Consider the following 15,389-nt stretch of genomic DNA (forward strand, 5'->3'; position numbering starts at 1 on the left):
CCATGTTTAATAATAGAAATTACTGACAATAAAACCTTTTACTGAACTTTATACTTCAAGTCCTAGCAGGGACACCTAACCAGCTCACCAATAGGAAAAAAAGGAAGAGAGGGTTTAACTGACTGAGAAGTCACTGGATAAAACAAATAAAATAATACTTCATTTGCACTTTAACAGCCTTCACACAATCCACAAAGTAAGCAGTTTCATTAATTCCCTTTTCCGGATACATTATTCTCTCCTCCTTTTGGAGAAATCAACACAAGCAGTCACATTCACATGGAATTAGTCGAATGCTAAAGTCCAGCAAACCTTGCGGACCACTCACCTGATGTTGGCTATGTGCTGTGGCACATGCTGATGCTGAAAATGGTCAGGCCACGGATGATGCAGGCAGAAGGATGGAGAGGGCTGAAGACAGCACGTTGTCTGATAAACAGGTGAATGGTTTGGACAGAGAGATGCAGAGTACTCTGAGTGTGGCTGCATGCAACACGAGGCCAAAGCAGGAGGTGCTGCAGGGCCAGCCTCGGGATGGCACTCTTGGTGACTGTCATGGGGAGTCAAAGGGTGATGGTATGGGCAAGGATGGCAGCACTGGGGTAACACCGGAGGCGTTCTTTGGTTGTCTAAAGGCAGAAAGGATGATTTAACGGTGCCATTAACTTGCAGGCATCCATTTGGACTCACTTTTGTTCTGGGTGCTTCTTTGGATGCGAGCTGCTGGGCTGCAGGGTCTCCATCACAGGGGCTGAGGGGAGTAGGGGTGGTAGCTCTGGTTGCGATGCTGCCATTGCTCAGAACCATAAAATCGCTGTTTCCGTTGCTCATAGCCATGCTCCAGTTTCCTGACCCTAAGAAAGAAAATGATATAAAATCAACCACTTATAGTCAGGCAGACAGTTATGCAGGAAAGGCAGGAAAAATATTTTAAAATAGCTCTTTGAAAACAAGGGTTCTTACAGGAGTTGTGAAAGCATTAGGGGAAGCCCTGCCACGCGTGCAACAGAACCAGCTGGTAAGTTAGCCCTCCTCTTCTCTCCTCCCAGCCACACCAGGCAGAACCCCTCTCCTGTCCCATTGACCACTTCCTCCCCGTGTACTTAGTCGCTCAGTCATGTCCGACTCTTTGCAACCCCATGGACTGTAGCCCCAACTACTGAGCATGCTCTGGAGCCTGCAAGCCACAACTAAGACAAGATGTAATCAAATAAATTAAAAAAAAAGAATTAGAATATTTTAGGATGGGGGTGGGGAGGTGGTAGAATAGAGAGGGGACTTCCCCGGTGGCTCAGACGGTAAAGCGTCTGCCTACAACGTGGGAGACCTGGGTTCGATCCCTGGGTTGGGAAGATCTCTGAGAGAAGGAAATGGCAACCCACTCCAGTATTCTTGCCTGGAAAATCCCATGGACGGAGGAACCTGGTAGGCTACAGTATATGGGGTCGCAAAGAGTCAGACATGACTGAGCAACATTTACTATTTACTTCACCAATATCATTCTTTGGCTTTTCAATAATATCATGCTTGAGGTGTTCTGATACAGAAACAACAGACAAAATGAAGGGCGAGAGTGATTATTCGTGAGGGCAATTAGTTCTGTGGGTTAAGATAATGTGAATAATCTTAAGAATGTCTTACATCATTTAAAAATGTCAAGGAAATATGATTTTCTGTCTAAGTCACTTAGGTCTTAGAATAAGAATAAACAAAAGAAAATAGAAACCAATCAGCTAAGCTAAGAATTGTGGCTACCAAGATAACAGATGCAAAAGTTTTATCCCCTAAACCAACAAATATAATGCTAAGAAAATAATAAATGTAAGTTGTCATGATCTTATTAACTTGTTTTCTATGTTATGTCCTATAGGGTAGTATTGCTTGCACATAAGAAAAATAGTACTATGGCTGGGATTTGCTTCAAGTGAGATTTTTTAATTAATTTTTTCCCCTCTATCAAAGGGTCCAGGCCTTAAATATAAAGGAAAAATTAGTGTTCAAATTACCAGTAATATCTTTTTCTGCCTGGTCAACAAACAAAAACAAAAACAACCTTCTTTACTTTACCACCTTCTGACCAACACACATACAAAATCTGGAAATGCAGTAAGAAAAATGGGCCATCAAATGCTATTGGTTTATTTGACCTACACATGATGCCAAGAATAAAAAAGAGAACCATTGTTTGGCTCACTAACCCTTCTGGCACAGCATTCTTCTGAGTAGACAAAACAACTTCAGGAGAAATCTCTCTCCAGTCCCTCCCCACCTCTGGCAGACACACAGGTACCAGAAGAAATCATCACTCATGAGGACGATTCCTATGCATGTTTTCACCCAGATTATAAACTACTCAACAGGGACCTTTCTGAGCAGAGAATGCCAGAACAATGCATAATGTTTCAATCTGAATACTAATACCCAGAAGACACTCTTTGTTGTGGTGGCTGTTCAGCTGCTAAGTCAAGTCCAACTCTTTGTGACCCCATGAACTGCAGCACACCAGGCTTCTCTGTCCTTCACTATTTCCCTGAGTTTCCTCAAACTCATGTCCATTGAGTCAGTGATGTCATCCAACCATCTCATCCTCTGTTGCCCTCTTCTCCTCTTGCCCTCAATTTTTCCCAGCATCAGGGCCTTTTCTAATGAGTCAGCTCTTTGCATTAGATAGCCCAAGTACTGGAGCTTCGGCTTTAGCATCAGTTCTTCCAATGAATATTCAGGGTTGATTTCCTTTAGGATTGATTGGTTTGATCTCCTTGCTGTCCAAGGGACTTTCAAGAGTCTTCTCCAGCACCACAGTTTGAAAGCATCAATTGTTTGGTGCTCAGCCTTGTTTATGGTCCAACTCTCAATCCGTACATGACTACTGGAAAAACCATAGCTTTGACTAAACAGACCTTTGTTGGCAAAGTGATGTCTCTGCTTTTTAAAACACTGTCTAAGTTTGGCACAGCTATTCTTCCAAGGAACATCATTGTTCAGTTCAGTTCAGTCACTCAGTCATGTCCGACTCTGCAACCCCATGATTTTAGTGGAAAAGATAAAAATTTATAAATATCAAACATATATATAAATCAAGTAGATGCTACTTCTCTCATCAGCCTTACCATCACTTTTGAAAGTGGTCTGCCAGTCCCAAGTTCCTATTGTAATGACCACTGAGAAAGATTTTGAATTGTAGTAAAATGCCTTGTCCTTCAGTTAAATCACTCCAGGTATAAATACCCACTAAAAAACATCTAAATGATATCCCCAACACAGAGCATTTGTAGTTAAATGTATTATCCAACTAGTGGGAAGACAGTGTGGATACTGGTTAAGAGCCCTAAACTGATCCTGGAGGCACAGACTCTAATTTTCTCTCTTTCTTAATCTGCCATCTCAGCAAGATCTGTGCCCTTAAGTTTCCATTTACTGAAGGATATATCCTTTCTTCTGTTGTTAACAAAACAAAAAGCTGTGTGCAAATGTTCTGAAAATGATAAAGGGGCCCCTAATGAGGGGCCATCTAAAAAGGCACTGGACTTCATAAAAAGTTAACGGAAATTTAAGATGTTTATTTTCACGGTTAAGTGAAAGACCATCTAGAAAATGTAAGAAGTAATCACTTGATGAGATAAAAATGTAGTCATTTCTCAGCATCAGAAACTCTCGTACAAATGCTCTAGAGAAATCACGGAAGGCACATGCTTTCTCTTGCCTTTACCCATGACTCATGTTCCCAAGACTCCTCTACGGACCTCAGCCAAGCTCCTGGAGCTGATGAGATCTGCTGAGAAAATCAGGACCTCCTCTTGGCCTTTTTATCAAGACAGACAGACAGAATAGGAATACTCTTTTTCTGGTCTATTGATTTCTTCTGACCATACTGCTGCTGCTAAGTTGCTTCAGTTGTGTCCGACTCTGTGTGACCCCATAGATGGCAGCCCACCAGGCTCCCCTGTCCCTGGGATTCTCCAGGCAAGAACACAGCAGTGGGTTGCCATTACCTTCTGCAATGCATGAAAGTGAAAAGTGAAAGTGAAGCCGCTCAGTCGTGTCCCACTCTTCACGACTCCATGGACTGCAGCCTACCAGGCTCCTCCGTCCATGGGATTTTCCAGGCAAGAGTACTGGAGTGGGTTGCCATTGCCTTCTCCGTCTGACCATACTAGGTGGGTTAATATCATTTCAGAGAGTTTATTTTGGCTTAATTCAATCAGTCCTACTGCCGCTAATCATAGGTATCAGGTGAGTTAGGCTGGTGAGAAGTATCTAACAAAAATCCTCAAGGTTTTCAAGTGAAACTGACTTTCAGACAGAGTGACCTCAACCTTGAATGCTCGTGAAAGTACCCTGAGACCCCCTCTAGACGCTCCAAAATGTCTCTGTTTCCCTGTCTTCTCATTGACTCTGTTTCTCATCAGGAAAAACAATTTCTCTTTTTCTGTATAACAAGAATGACAGCTATCATTCTCTCTTATTTTTATTGCCAAAGCATCATTGTTACATAAGAGTTAAATAGATTTTTGCAGGTCAGCCAAAGGACCTAATCACGATTTACAACATTTTTTCTAGCGGTGTGGTAAACTGCAGTTCAAGTGCCAAATAACTTACTTACAAATGAACTTTTGGAACATAACTTGTTTGGTAACTTGGAGACTTCTTGTAATGAAGTAGGTATGAGTGGATAGTAAAGAATAATTGAACTATGACTTTGGTTGTATTTGAAGTAATTCACATGAGCTTTCTAAGAGATTCAGTTTCTTTAAGCATAAACTGGGAACAATCAAATTGCCTTTATAAATAAGTTGCAGATTATAAGTTAAAAATGATGAAAAAGCAAAAGCTGGCACAAAATTGTTCTCAGAAATGTTTACAGATTAAGTTCAATTAGTGTATCTGTGTAAGAATTCAGGTGACCAGGACAATGGCAAAATTTCCATCTAAAGTCAAGAGTTGACTTTAAGGCCACAAAGAGAAAGACCTTGTTTCTTTAGAACTTTCACTGAAGTTTATTCACTGAAACAAGTGAAAAAAAATTTGATCCGAGTCAGAAAGAAGAGCGAAAGAGATGAGCTAGAGGAAGATTCAACATCATAAAAAGGAACTATTGTGATAAATGTAATGCTATGTGATTACAAATGCAGTGCCAGTTATTATTTACTGTGGAAGTTTAAAATCAGTCTTGGATCAAATATAATGAATGACTTTAGAAGAGCTATGTTGAAATCACCTGTTTTCCCCAGGGCCATAACACACAGCGATTGCCAAAAGAAAGCTATTCTTGAGGCGCTGGCTTGAGGTGTGGTGAGGCCCGATAGCCAGTATTTTAGTGCCTTTCCTGTTGTTTCTGAGTATAACAAGCCAATATCAATATACCCAAAGCCACTAATCTCACACCTCCTCTTTCAACCTTTCTACTATTTTTATGTCCTGAGTGCTTTACCGGTTCTGCGGCTTATACGGCCTTGGGCCAAGGACCACCTTTTGATTACATTTTAAAATTTAAGATTTTTTTTCTTTGGGCCTCAGTTCTTCACAAGTGTAAATCAGGATACAAATCAATGTCCACCTCATATGATTACTCTGAGAATGTAAAAATATACTTAAAACCATAAAAGGCTATGTATTTACAATGAAAGAATTATTAGTATTCCTTAAGTGAGGAGAATATTTAAAAAACCTGAAATGATGCTTCCTAGTTTCAAAGCCAAAACTATGTTTTAAAATGGCATCAGCGATATCTGTAGCTTAGAAGAAATGGCCTGGATGAGTCTAAATGCTAGTTACTGAATACCTGGGTCAAATTATTTACATTCTTAAAGTCTCAAAGTCTTGACTCTGTATAGAGTTAAATTTGTTTGAAAAGCAAACTAATGTAACCTTCTGAAAGAGCAACATGGCGTTACTATTCAAACTGTAAAACACCCTCATCCTCTGACTCACAATTCTGCTAGGGCTTACAGCTTGGATATCCTTGAGCAACGTGTAAAGCCAAGTCCACAGAAAGATGCTGACCGCACCACTGCCCGTGACAGTGCAGACTGGAAATGGTCTAAATGGTCAGTAAGGGACTCAAATTCTGTCATAGCCATAAATTTCGTATTCGGTACAATAAAAGAGTGAGTTAAATCAGGATTACTTCCAGGGAAAGAAGTCCAAAGTAATACCTCTTCATGTGTGAATAAAATCCAGCTGCAGAAGAGCCAATGTGGTATGAATCCATTTCATTGAAAAAGGGGAGAAGACTCACATATATGGTTAGTGTATATACGTAGCTAGCTTCTAGGAGAATATGGGGAATGCTAACATTGTTTCCTGCTAGAGTGTTGCACTGGGCCACGAGACTGCCCATTACACTGCCCAGTTGCACTGGGAAGTGTAAAGAAGACTTTCATATTTTACTTTTTGTACTGCTTGCAACTTTTACTATAAATGTGCTATCTTCATAGTGATAAAATATTAATGAAACAACATATAAAGTTTCTAGCATGGTGACTAATAATGAACAGAAGATAATTATTATTAAAATGCAAGAACAGAAACAAACTTACTTTACTTTAAAGGATTAATAGTCATCTATTCACTGGATGCATTTTAAATTGTCTTCCAGTATATATCAGCTCTCTTATAATAACACCCCACTGCTGCTGCTGCTGCTGCTGCTGCTAAGTCGCTTCAGTTGTGTCCGACTCTGTGCAACCCCGTAGACGGCAGCGCACGAGGCTCCCCCGTCCCTGGGATTCTCCAGGCAAGAACACTGGAGTGGGTTGCCATTGCCTTCTCCAATGCAGGAAAGTGAAAAGTGAAAGTGAAGTCGCTCAGTCTTGTCCGACTCTTAGCGATACCATGGACTGCGGCCCACCAGGCTCCTCCGTCCATGGGATTTTCCAGGCAAGAGTACTGGAATGGGGTGCCATTACCTTCTCCGATAACACCCTACACAATATATCAAATAACTGGATAAAGCAGGAAATCAAAACCTAGCTAAGGAGAAAGAACAGATGAATACAAACTTTTAGAAAATGATTTTCAATTTCATTGCTTTCAAATTTGGGGAAACATAAATTATTATTTTTTGGACCAAAGCTATCTGTGAACCAAAATTACTATGACTAGTTTCATAAGCATTAAACAGAGAAACAGAGGACAAATATAGAGGTGTTCCAATCATATTGAAATGTAAAGAGAAAAGTCATCAGAATTCACGTATTTAGAAGGTTCAAACAATTACATCCTACTCTGGCTTGGGGCTCAGGACACTAACACCTGTAAGATAAAAGGAAATTACCCTGCTTCTAAGACTAAGAGTAGTATCTCATTGAAAATGCTATCATATAATCATAGTAGGAACTGAGGAAATTATGGAAATGTTATTCATCAACATATGATATGATATATTAAAGTCTGTTAGTGACACACAACCTACCCAAAAGATGCAATCTTACTATTAATATTAATAAAAGGGTTACAAAAACCTCATGGTAACTCCTTGCAATTGGAAGCCAGAACTGCTGGTATAGCCAGAAAACTGTCAAGTTAAAATCTACACGTAATGTTGAAGAGACTACACAGACATGTTCCAATTACCACAGTAACCACTCAGCGGAATCATCCCTATCCTTGACAAACACGAGGCTCAGACAGCCTGAAGGAACAACGTCTTCATCCACGTCAACAGTTACGATGGCACACCTCTTTGGTATTGCCAAACACTTTCACACACATGATCTCACTCGAGTTGATCCTCCTAATAGCCCTCAGAAAAACAGGTGTGGCACACATTATGGCTCTACTTTGCAAAAGAAAAACTTGAAGTACAGAGTCTCAAATGGTTAGGGTCAGGAAGTCTGATGCTGAGGTTTTGAGGGCTTTCTGCTAAACTACATTCCATAAGCTCAATGTATTCCAGAACAACCCTTTGCTTCATTAGATTCATAACACCAAACTTAACAATAAATGGCAAGACTGTATCAAAAACAAGATTCCATATTGTAGGCAATCAGCTTTTTCAAGAAGAGTGATGTTCCCTATAACACAGTTTTATTAGACAAAATATACAACACTGATATGGTGTTTTTCAAATGTAGATTCTGATACAGTCCATTTGGAGTGGGGTGACAAAATCTTCCAATCTTCCATACTGTTGGTTCAAAAAAACACTTTGTGTAGCAAGGCAAAGACACAACTAGGCGGGAAGGCTTCAAGAGAATTAGGCCTAAGCAATGGCAAAATGATGCCCAATGAAAGCAGACAAGATAGCAATTAACAGAGAAACAAAAGGTCCATTTTTCTAATTAAGACAGAGAAGAGTAACAAATTTTAATAGTAGAAGTTCTAATTGATAACCAAGTTTAATTATGGCTTATTTCAGGCCCCTAAACTGTTGTGTGCATAGAAATAACAACCAATCAGATTTTAATCTTTTTAGTGTAATATATGTGAATTGAAGTACCTTGCCCAGGTAACTGCATGTGACAATCTTTTTCTTTCAAGTGTACTAGATATTGGAAAATAGGAATCCTTCCTTCCTAGAGAGGAAGACTGGATCTTCAGATATAAAGTACCTGAAGTTTTTTTCCACATCAGGTATAAAGCCAGTTTGGGAGTACCTCTATTCGTTATGCAGAGAAGGCGATGGCACCCCACTCCAGTACTCTTGCCTGGAAAATCCCATGGACAGAGGAGCCTGGTAGGCTGTAGTCCATGGGGTCGCGAAGAGTCGGACAAGACTGAGCGACTTCACTTTCACTTTCATGCATTGGAGAAGGCAGTGGCAACCCACTCCAGTGTTCTTGCCTGGAGAATCCCAGGGACGGAGGAGCTTGGTGGGCTGCCGTCTATGGGGTCGCACAGAGTCGGACACGACTGAAGCGACTTAGCAGCAGCAGCAGCTATTCATTATGAACCAAACCTGTTTTAATATGAAATCAGTCCCCTAAAATTGTTTGATGGTCTCATTTCTTATCACTGGTACCAAAATGACCTATTAATATTTAGTGCTATAGCCAGAGAATAAATAGCTTCTCTAAATGCACCAGAGAAATTGACAAAGAATATCTGAGGTAGCTTCTAGAGTGGAGCTATTAAAACTGGATGGTAGAAAGACACCAGCCAGGTTTTGTCTCTAACTACATATTACCCTTCAAAGGGCTATCCAAATGTGTGTGTGTGTGTGTGTGTGTGTGTGTGTGTATGTGTGTGTTTTAGCATCTCACTCTGTCAGACACTTCCCTCACAATACCTCTACAAAGATCTTATTAAACCCATTTTAGAGAAAACTGAAGGTCAAAAATATAGTGTAACTAATCCAAATCACATGCTGGGATTTAATCTCAGACCAGCATGTCTCTGAAAGTAAGGCTTCTCTAACAATCTCAAGATGCTTCTAGGGCAATGCCAAGTTCAACTAGCTTTTATAGGACCACTGAAGGATACTGATATAAAATTCAGTCCACATGAAAAATATCCTCTGAACTCAATATTTCCCAAGACAGTTTTAAATGGTACAATTCAGCATTCAAGAGTGTGAGAGACATATTTCATTGAATTAAAAGAAGTGCTATCCACCCATGTATCATAAAATGCAAACAGTAAAAAGCAAGGTGATGGATTGATTTTGGTTGTCATGTAGTATTTGGACTATTTTAAAAGAACGTAATTGTTACCTGGCAGCAAAATCTGTATCTTTAATCAATGAATCAGGTCCTTTTAGGGAACTAAAAAGTATAGTCTTAAATAAAGAAACAATCTTCTTCCCTTCTGAGACAAATTAAATTTTTCTTTGAGTTCATGAACTTTCTATGGTAAAACTCTCCTTCAATAAGAACACTTTAAATATCTTCATTTAATCACCTATAAGCATTTTATGTGTTGCAAAGAACTCAACAGAAATAAGGCATTATTGATATCATTTCCCATAAATCATAAACTGCAATAAATCAGAAGCCATTTTCTCAGGGAAACAATGTTATACCTTTGAGAATCTATACTACTAAACAACATTTCATAAGAACCCATTAGGTACTACTATGCTTTCCATCACACCCTGAGAACGCAAACTGAGTTCCAGGCAGTCTGAAAGCAAGGAATCACTATTCTTTTACAATGAACACTCACTGTTTCCTTTAACTTTATATTATCAAGAAGGTAGTTTCAACTTATAATAACAAACCACATCTTTGAAAATGAAATACACCTAACATTTTTATATAACTTCTTAAATAGGATTACACACAAGATATATATTGATAAAGGCACCGATAAATTGCTATATGCTTCACTTTGACAAAAACCATTCATAATACTTGCTGTTTTTGTTCAGTCTCTAAGTCGTGTCCGACTCTTTGTGACCCCATGAACTGTAGCATGCCAGGCTCTTCTGTCCTCTATTATCACCTGAAGTATGCTCAAATTCATGTCCATTGACCAGGTGACTCAGTGGTAAAGAATCTGCTTGCCAATGCAGGAGACACAGATTCGATCCCTGGATCAGGAAGATCCCCTTGAAGAAGGAAATGGCAACTCATTCCAGTATTCTTGGCCAGGAAATCCCATGGACAGAGGAGCCTGGTGGGCTACAGTCCATGGGGTTGCACAAGAGTTGGACCCGACTTGGCAACTAAACAACAATCATAATATTTACAAACAGCTCAATGATACAGAAGAAAAATTTAAATGAACAGATACAGTTTTGCCCTTGCCCAGATTTACAAAACTGTATTGACAGATAAGAGTTAAACAATGTTAGGAAGATATTATAGTGCCATAGCAAATCTGAAGACCCTGAATTTGGAAAACAGTCTTATTGCTAGATATGAGTTAGCTGAGCTTCATATTATAGGACTGAGTGATAGGAGTTTTATTGCTGTAGAAACATTACTCTCATTTTTCTCATGTGTTATATTTGATGTACCTTTGGTAGCAGGTCTATGTGAGAAGAGAAATGTGGTGTAAGAAAGTTTATCTTTTATAGTCTGGGATAAATGATTGTTGAGAACATTCTCTTTCCAATATAAACACTTCTCTATCTAAAAATACATTTCAAGAGCCCTATCACTATACTGTAGCTATTAAAGCAGTTTTTAGAGCTCTCTTTTCCAAGTTCATCCACCAAAATCATCATTCCACAAAATACTCACCACTTCTCCCCACACTTGAAAAATATTATATCCATAAGCATCAATGCTCTTAAAAAAGAGAAAGTATTCTTTTGTTTTCAGATTCCTATTTCAGATGAGTTTCAATTCTATTATGCTGCAACAATTTAACCCTAAATTGTATGTTCATTTGCAAACTAAGAATATGCAAAATAAAGCTAGAGAAGTTTCTACAATCAGATATGTTGAATGAGTCTGGGGTTGGTAGATGCAAACTACCACATTTAGAATGGATAAACAAGGTCCTACTGTGCAGTACAGGGAACCATACTGAATATCCTGTGATAAACCATAATGGAAAAGAACATTTAAAACAAGAAAGTATATATATGTATACCTGAGGCACTTTGCTGTACAGCAGAGATTGGCACAACACTGTAAATCAACTATACTTCAATTTTTTAAAAAAATGTCAATCTCGGGTCTTTCAAAAAAATTCTAGAAAGCCCCCTAAAAAGTTGTTATCTAACTCAAGAACCAGCTGAGACATTCATTTGGACTCTGCTGCAAGTCTTGAAGGGAACATAATCAATGTAACAAACATTCACAAAGTTACAAGTCTATTACAGCCATTTCAACTCCTTCTACATACTAGAATCGCTTCAGTAACATGAAACAATTACAGACACGGGGCTCTGGTCAGAGAGGTTATGATTTAATTCATACTGTAATGGGGTATGGGCATTAGCATTATTTAAATACTCCCCAGATAATTCTAATGTGCAGCTAGGATTGAGAACTACTGATTTATACTTTATTTAATTAATGCTGATTAATTTATAAGAGCAAGCAACTAACTCTCAAAATATTCAATACTGTTTCAGAAAATATTGCTTGAAATGCAGACTGTTACTGTATATTCTAAAACATTTGGACCTGGTACTTCAAGTTAGACATGTATTATAGTATTTGGATTAGTTTTACTTCTTTTTGGGTTACCCTTGAAGTTATAAGGGTGGGGACAAGGATGCCAGGAAGAGAAATCCTCAATAACACATTAGTTTGAGAGGCAACAGTGTGAAATTCATGTGGAACAATGTTGTGGAAATACAAAACAACTTGTCACATGGTCTCAATTATTGGGTTGGTCATAAGATGTTATGCAAAAACCTGAATGAACTCTTTGGCCAAGCCCATACTTATGATCATCTGAATGGAGTTTAGAATATAGCCAATTTGACTAACAAGTTTATTTAACCCTCAAGAAAAAAATATCTCCCCAACACCTGGTCAATCTCCAATGTGAAGTCCCAAGCCTCTCTATTAAAAGAGCATGCTCCCTAAAGCTTTGTACCAAAAAGAGAAGGAAAGAAAGGGAGAGAGAATGAAGGAAGAAAGCAAGAAGAAAAAAAAAAAGAGAGGGGAGGAAGGAAGGAAAAGGAAAGGAAAAAGAAAGAAAAAGCCTTCTGATTGCATTTTAAGCATTTTAAACGTTCCAATTCTAGAGTCAGACAGCCTCCAGACACCAGACCTACTAATCTAGCCTCATATCCCACTAACAAAAAAAAAACCCACAACAATTAATCACAAGATGCTTTGGTAATAAACAGAACCCCCAAGATGTGAGAGATCTATCTTTAAGTCATAAGATTTCACCTGAAATTATTTGGCTCTAACTAAAATCACAAAGCATTGAACAATCTGTCTGTATCACTACAGCTCTTCCCCAGTAGAAACAGAATCATATGACTGAGCTTGACTCATGTTGTTGAACAGAGATCACACAAGCAAGTCTAAAGACACCATGAATGTTTAATATTTTGCACATCTCAAAACCTCAAAATTTAGCAGCTCAAAGGAAAACACCGTAACAGAGATATATCAAAATACAAAAATTCTACATCCACATACTGTGAAGCAAAAGAATGTGACGGAATTTTTAAAACGTCTTTCATAAAGCCAAAACCTGAGATCAATCACCATTAAGCGCTTGAAAGTTGTTTGATTTAAATGGTAACCTGTTGGTTCTTCATCCTACACTTAAGAATTATCTAAGCTTTTCCCACCAATGCTAAGCATCTGACACCAGGCTCCGCTCCCTGCTGTTCCGTGAAGTTTGAGAAGTAGCAAATCAAATTTCCTCAAGCAGCTCCCCAAATGGGTTCTTCCCTGCAGAGTTCAGCAAATCAAGTCTCAGGGGTATCCTTTAGTCTACTGAGCAACTTGGAAGACATATCTCAAGGTATTTGTATGAGACACAATTGAAGACATCTTTTTACTTAAATAAAGGACACTGAGATTTACTTTCAGCTTAGAAAAACATCAAATTTTGATTGCTTTTCTTACTTGAATTGGATCCGTAAAGTAACCCTTAGCAAGAGTCTGGGTACACCTTTTATAAATCTTTTTCTATTCCTTACTTAAATTACCATTATAAATGCTTGTGAATTCTGCTGTTTTCTTTCCTGTATGTATTAGGTGAACTGAAATTCCATTTACATTGTTCAAGTGGGAATTTCATTTGCTCACAAAGATAATTAAATTGTATTTTTCAGTTCAATAGGTGAGTGTCCTTATTTAGCAAGCATATAATAAGCCTACCATGTTCCCTGTGAATAGTGTTTTTGGAATCTAATATGTAAGCCTGAAGTAAGTGAGCCTGTTGAATAGTGATTAAAATGATAAAAGAAGAGAAATTAAGGGAGAGAGAACAAAAGGCCACCCTGTTCTCCAGTCTTGCTTTATTCATATATTTAGTTCTTTTGCTTTATATTTTTCCAAAAGGCTGAGAGGTTAAGCAGTTCATTTGTCTTGATCCTCAACACTCAGTTTTCTTTCCCGTGTTAGGATGTGATAAGGACCTGCAATTTTTGAAAAATCGGAAATCTTCATTTAGTCAGTGTGTCAAGGCTTCCATCACCCATACTGAGCTGTAAGGCTTGTACTGCTGAGGGTGGCTGTGATCCAGTCCCAGAAATCAAAGCAGTTAGAATGAAAGGTAAAGACTTGACTCACGGCAAACACTGAAAGGCAGGCCCCCCGTTACCAAAAAGGGGTTGAGCGGTTTAAGACACACTAAAAAGACAACTGGAACTAGACTAAAATTGTGGACGAATCCATTTTATAGTACATATCATTTCCTGGACTGAGGCAAGGTTAACATGTATTTTACTACATTACTTTGTAGGTCAATCATTTCAGACTCTTAAACATTACACACTTTTCATAATCAATGCAAATAGCTCATGCTCATACTTCTATAATCCATGTCTAAGATGCAAGCTATATGAAACATAGAAGACACATAAAAAATACTCTGCCTTATCTTTGTATACTAAAACAAAAACTGACAAATGAAGTACAATCAACCAATAAAATATTCAAGATTTGGCAATGAAAGCATAAGATAGTTTATTAAGAGATGTAATTTTTAAAGTACAATAATTTTTTTAATGATATTTTAAAAATAATGCCAAGTACTGTTTAACACTTTAAAAAGTAGAAATGTGTCAGCAGACATTAAAACCATGGGAAGTGATAAAGCCACTGTCTACCAGTGGAACATTCTAGAGTTTATTTACATAGTTTAGTGACTTCCCAGCCATCAAAGGGAACGAGTTTTCTTAAGTATAAATACTATTATCTAAGATAAAGATAATAGTATTTATAAACAGGACATATTCATTCTTTCCCTTTCAACAGGAATATCTATTACAGAAAATTTTAGCAAACTGTAAAGTATGCTGCCCATTTTTTACATTATCCCTGAAAAAATCATTTATGTTCTGTCAATGATTTGCATGATATACTCCAGTTTCTGCAAATATTTTACCCACTTGGTTTAGAAAATTTTCACATTTCGCTACAAAACATAAAAATATTTCACAAGTTACTCTAGTTTGAAATTTTCTACCAGTCACATATAAATCATCCACTTTAATTTTAAGCAAAAGTAAACATGGCAAATACATTCTGCTTTCTACGATGGGTAATAAATCCAATTATAACGTAGCTATTATTGCCACCATTAAAATGAACATAATACATGAAACATTTTATCATCTCAAAAACAACTTGAGAGTGTAGAGCAAGCTCTGTGTTTAAAACGAACATTGATAAAAATTAAATTTGGTATGGAAGCTTGGCTCCCAAGCTTAGCTCCCAACTTCTCTTTTTAAAAGCTGGAAGATGCTAATATTTTACTATTTTCTTACAACATTTAATTCACAAAAAGTGATTAAGGCACTTCCTACAATTCTACATCTATTTTTTGACCAACTGGCAACGAGAGAAGCATTTATTTTC

The 15,389-nt window shown here is 38.0% G+C and overlaps 1 protein-coding gene across 5 annotated transcripts in view; it reads right to left on the reverse strand.

Annotated features, from left to right (window-relative positions):
• DISP1 (dispatched RND transporter family member 1) overlaps positions 1-15,389 on the reverse strand; it is a 218,627-nt gene that overhangs the window by 59,107 nt on the left and 144,131 nt on the right. For 4 of the 5 annotated variants that reach the window (XM_044943155.2, XM_006057256.4, XM_044943153.2 and 1 more), the window contains exon 2: positions 329-854. In XM_044943155.2, the coding sequence (XP_044799090.2) occupies positions 329-854 (526 nt within the window). Of the gene's footprint in view, positions 1-328; positions 855-6,539; positions 6,653-15,389 lie in introns of those variants that run through there. The other variant, XM_044943154.2, reaches the window with a different exon arrangement.

Source organism: Bubalus bubalis, chromosome 5, assembly GCF_019923935.1.
Source record: "Bubalus bubalis isolate 160015118507 breed Murrah chromosome 5, NDDB_SH_1, whole genome shotgun sequence".
Taxonomy (NCBI): domain Eukaryota; kingdom Metazoa; phylum Chordata; class Mammalia; order Artiodactyla; family Bovidae; genus Bubalus; species Bubalus bubalis.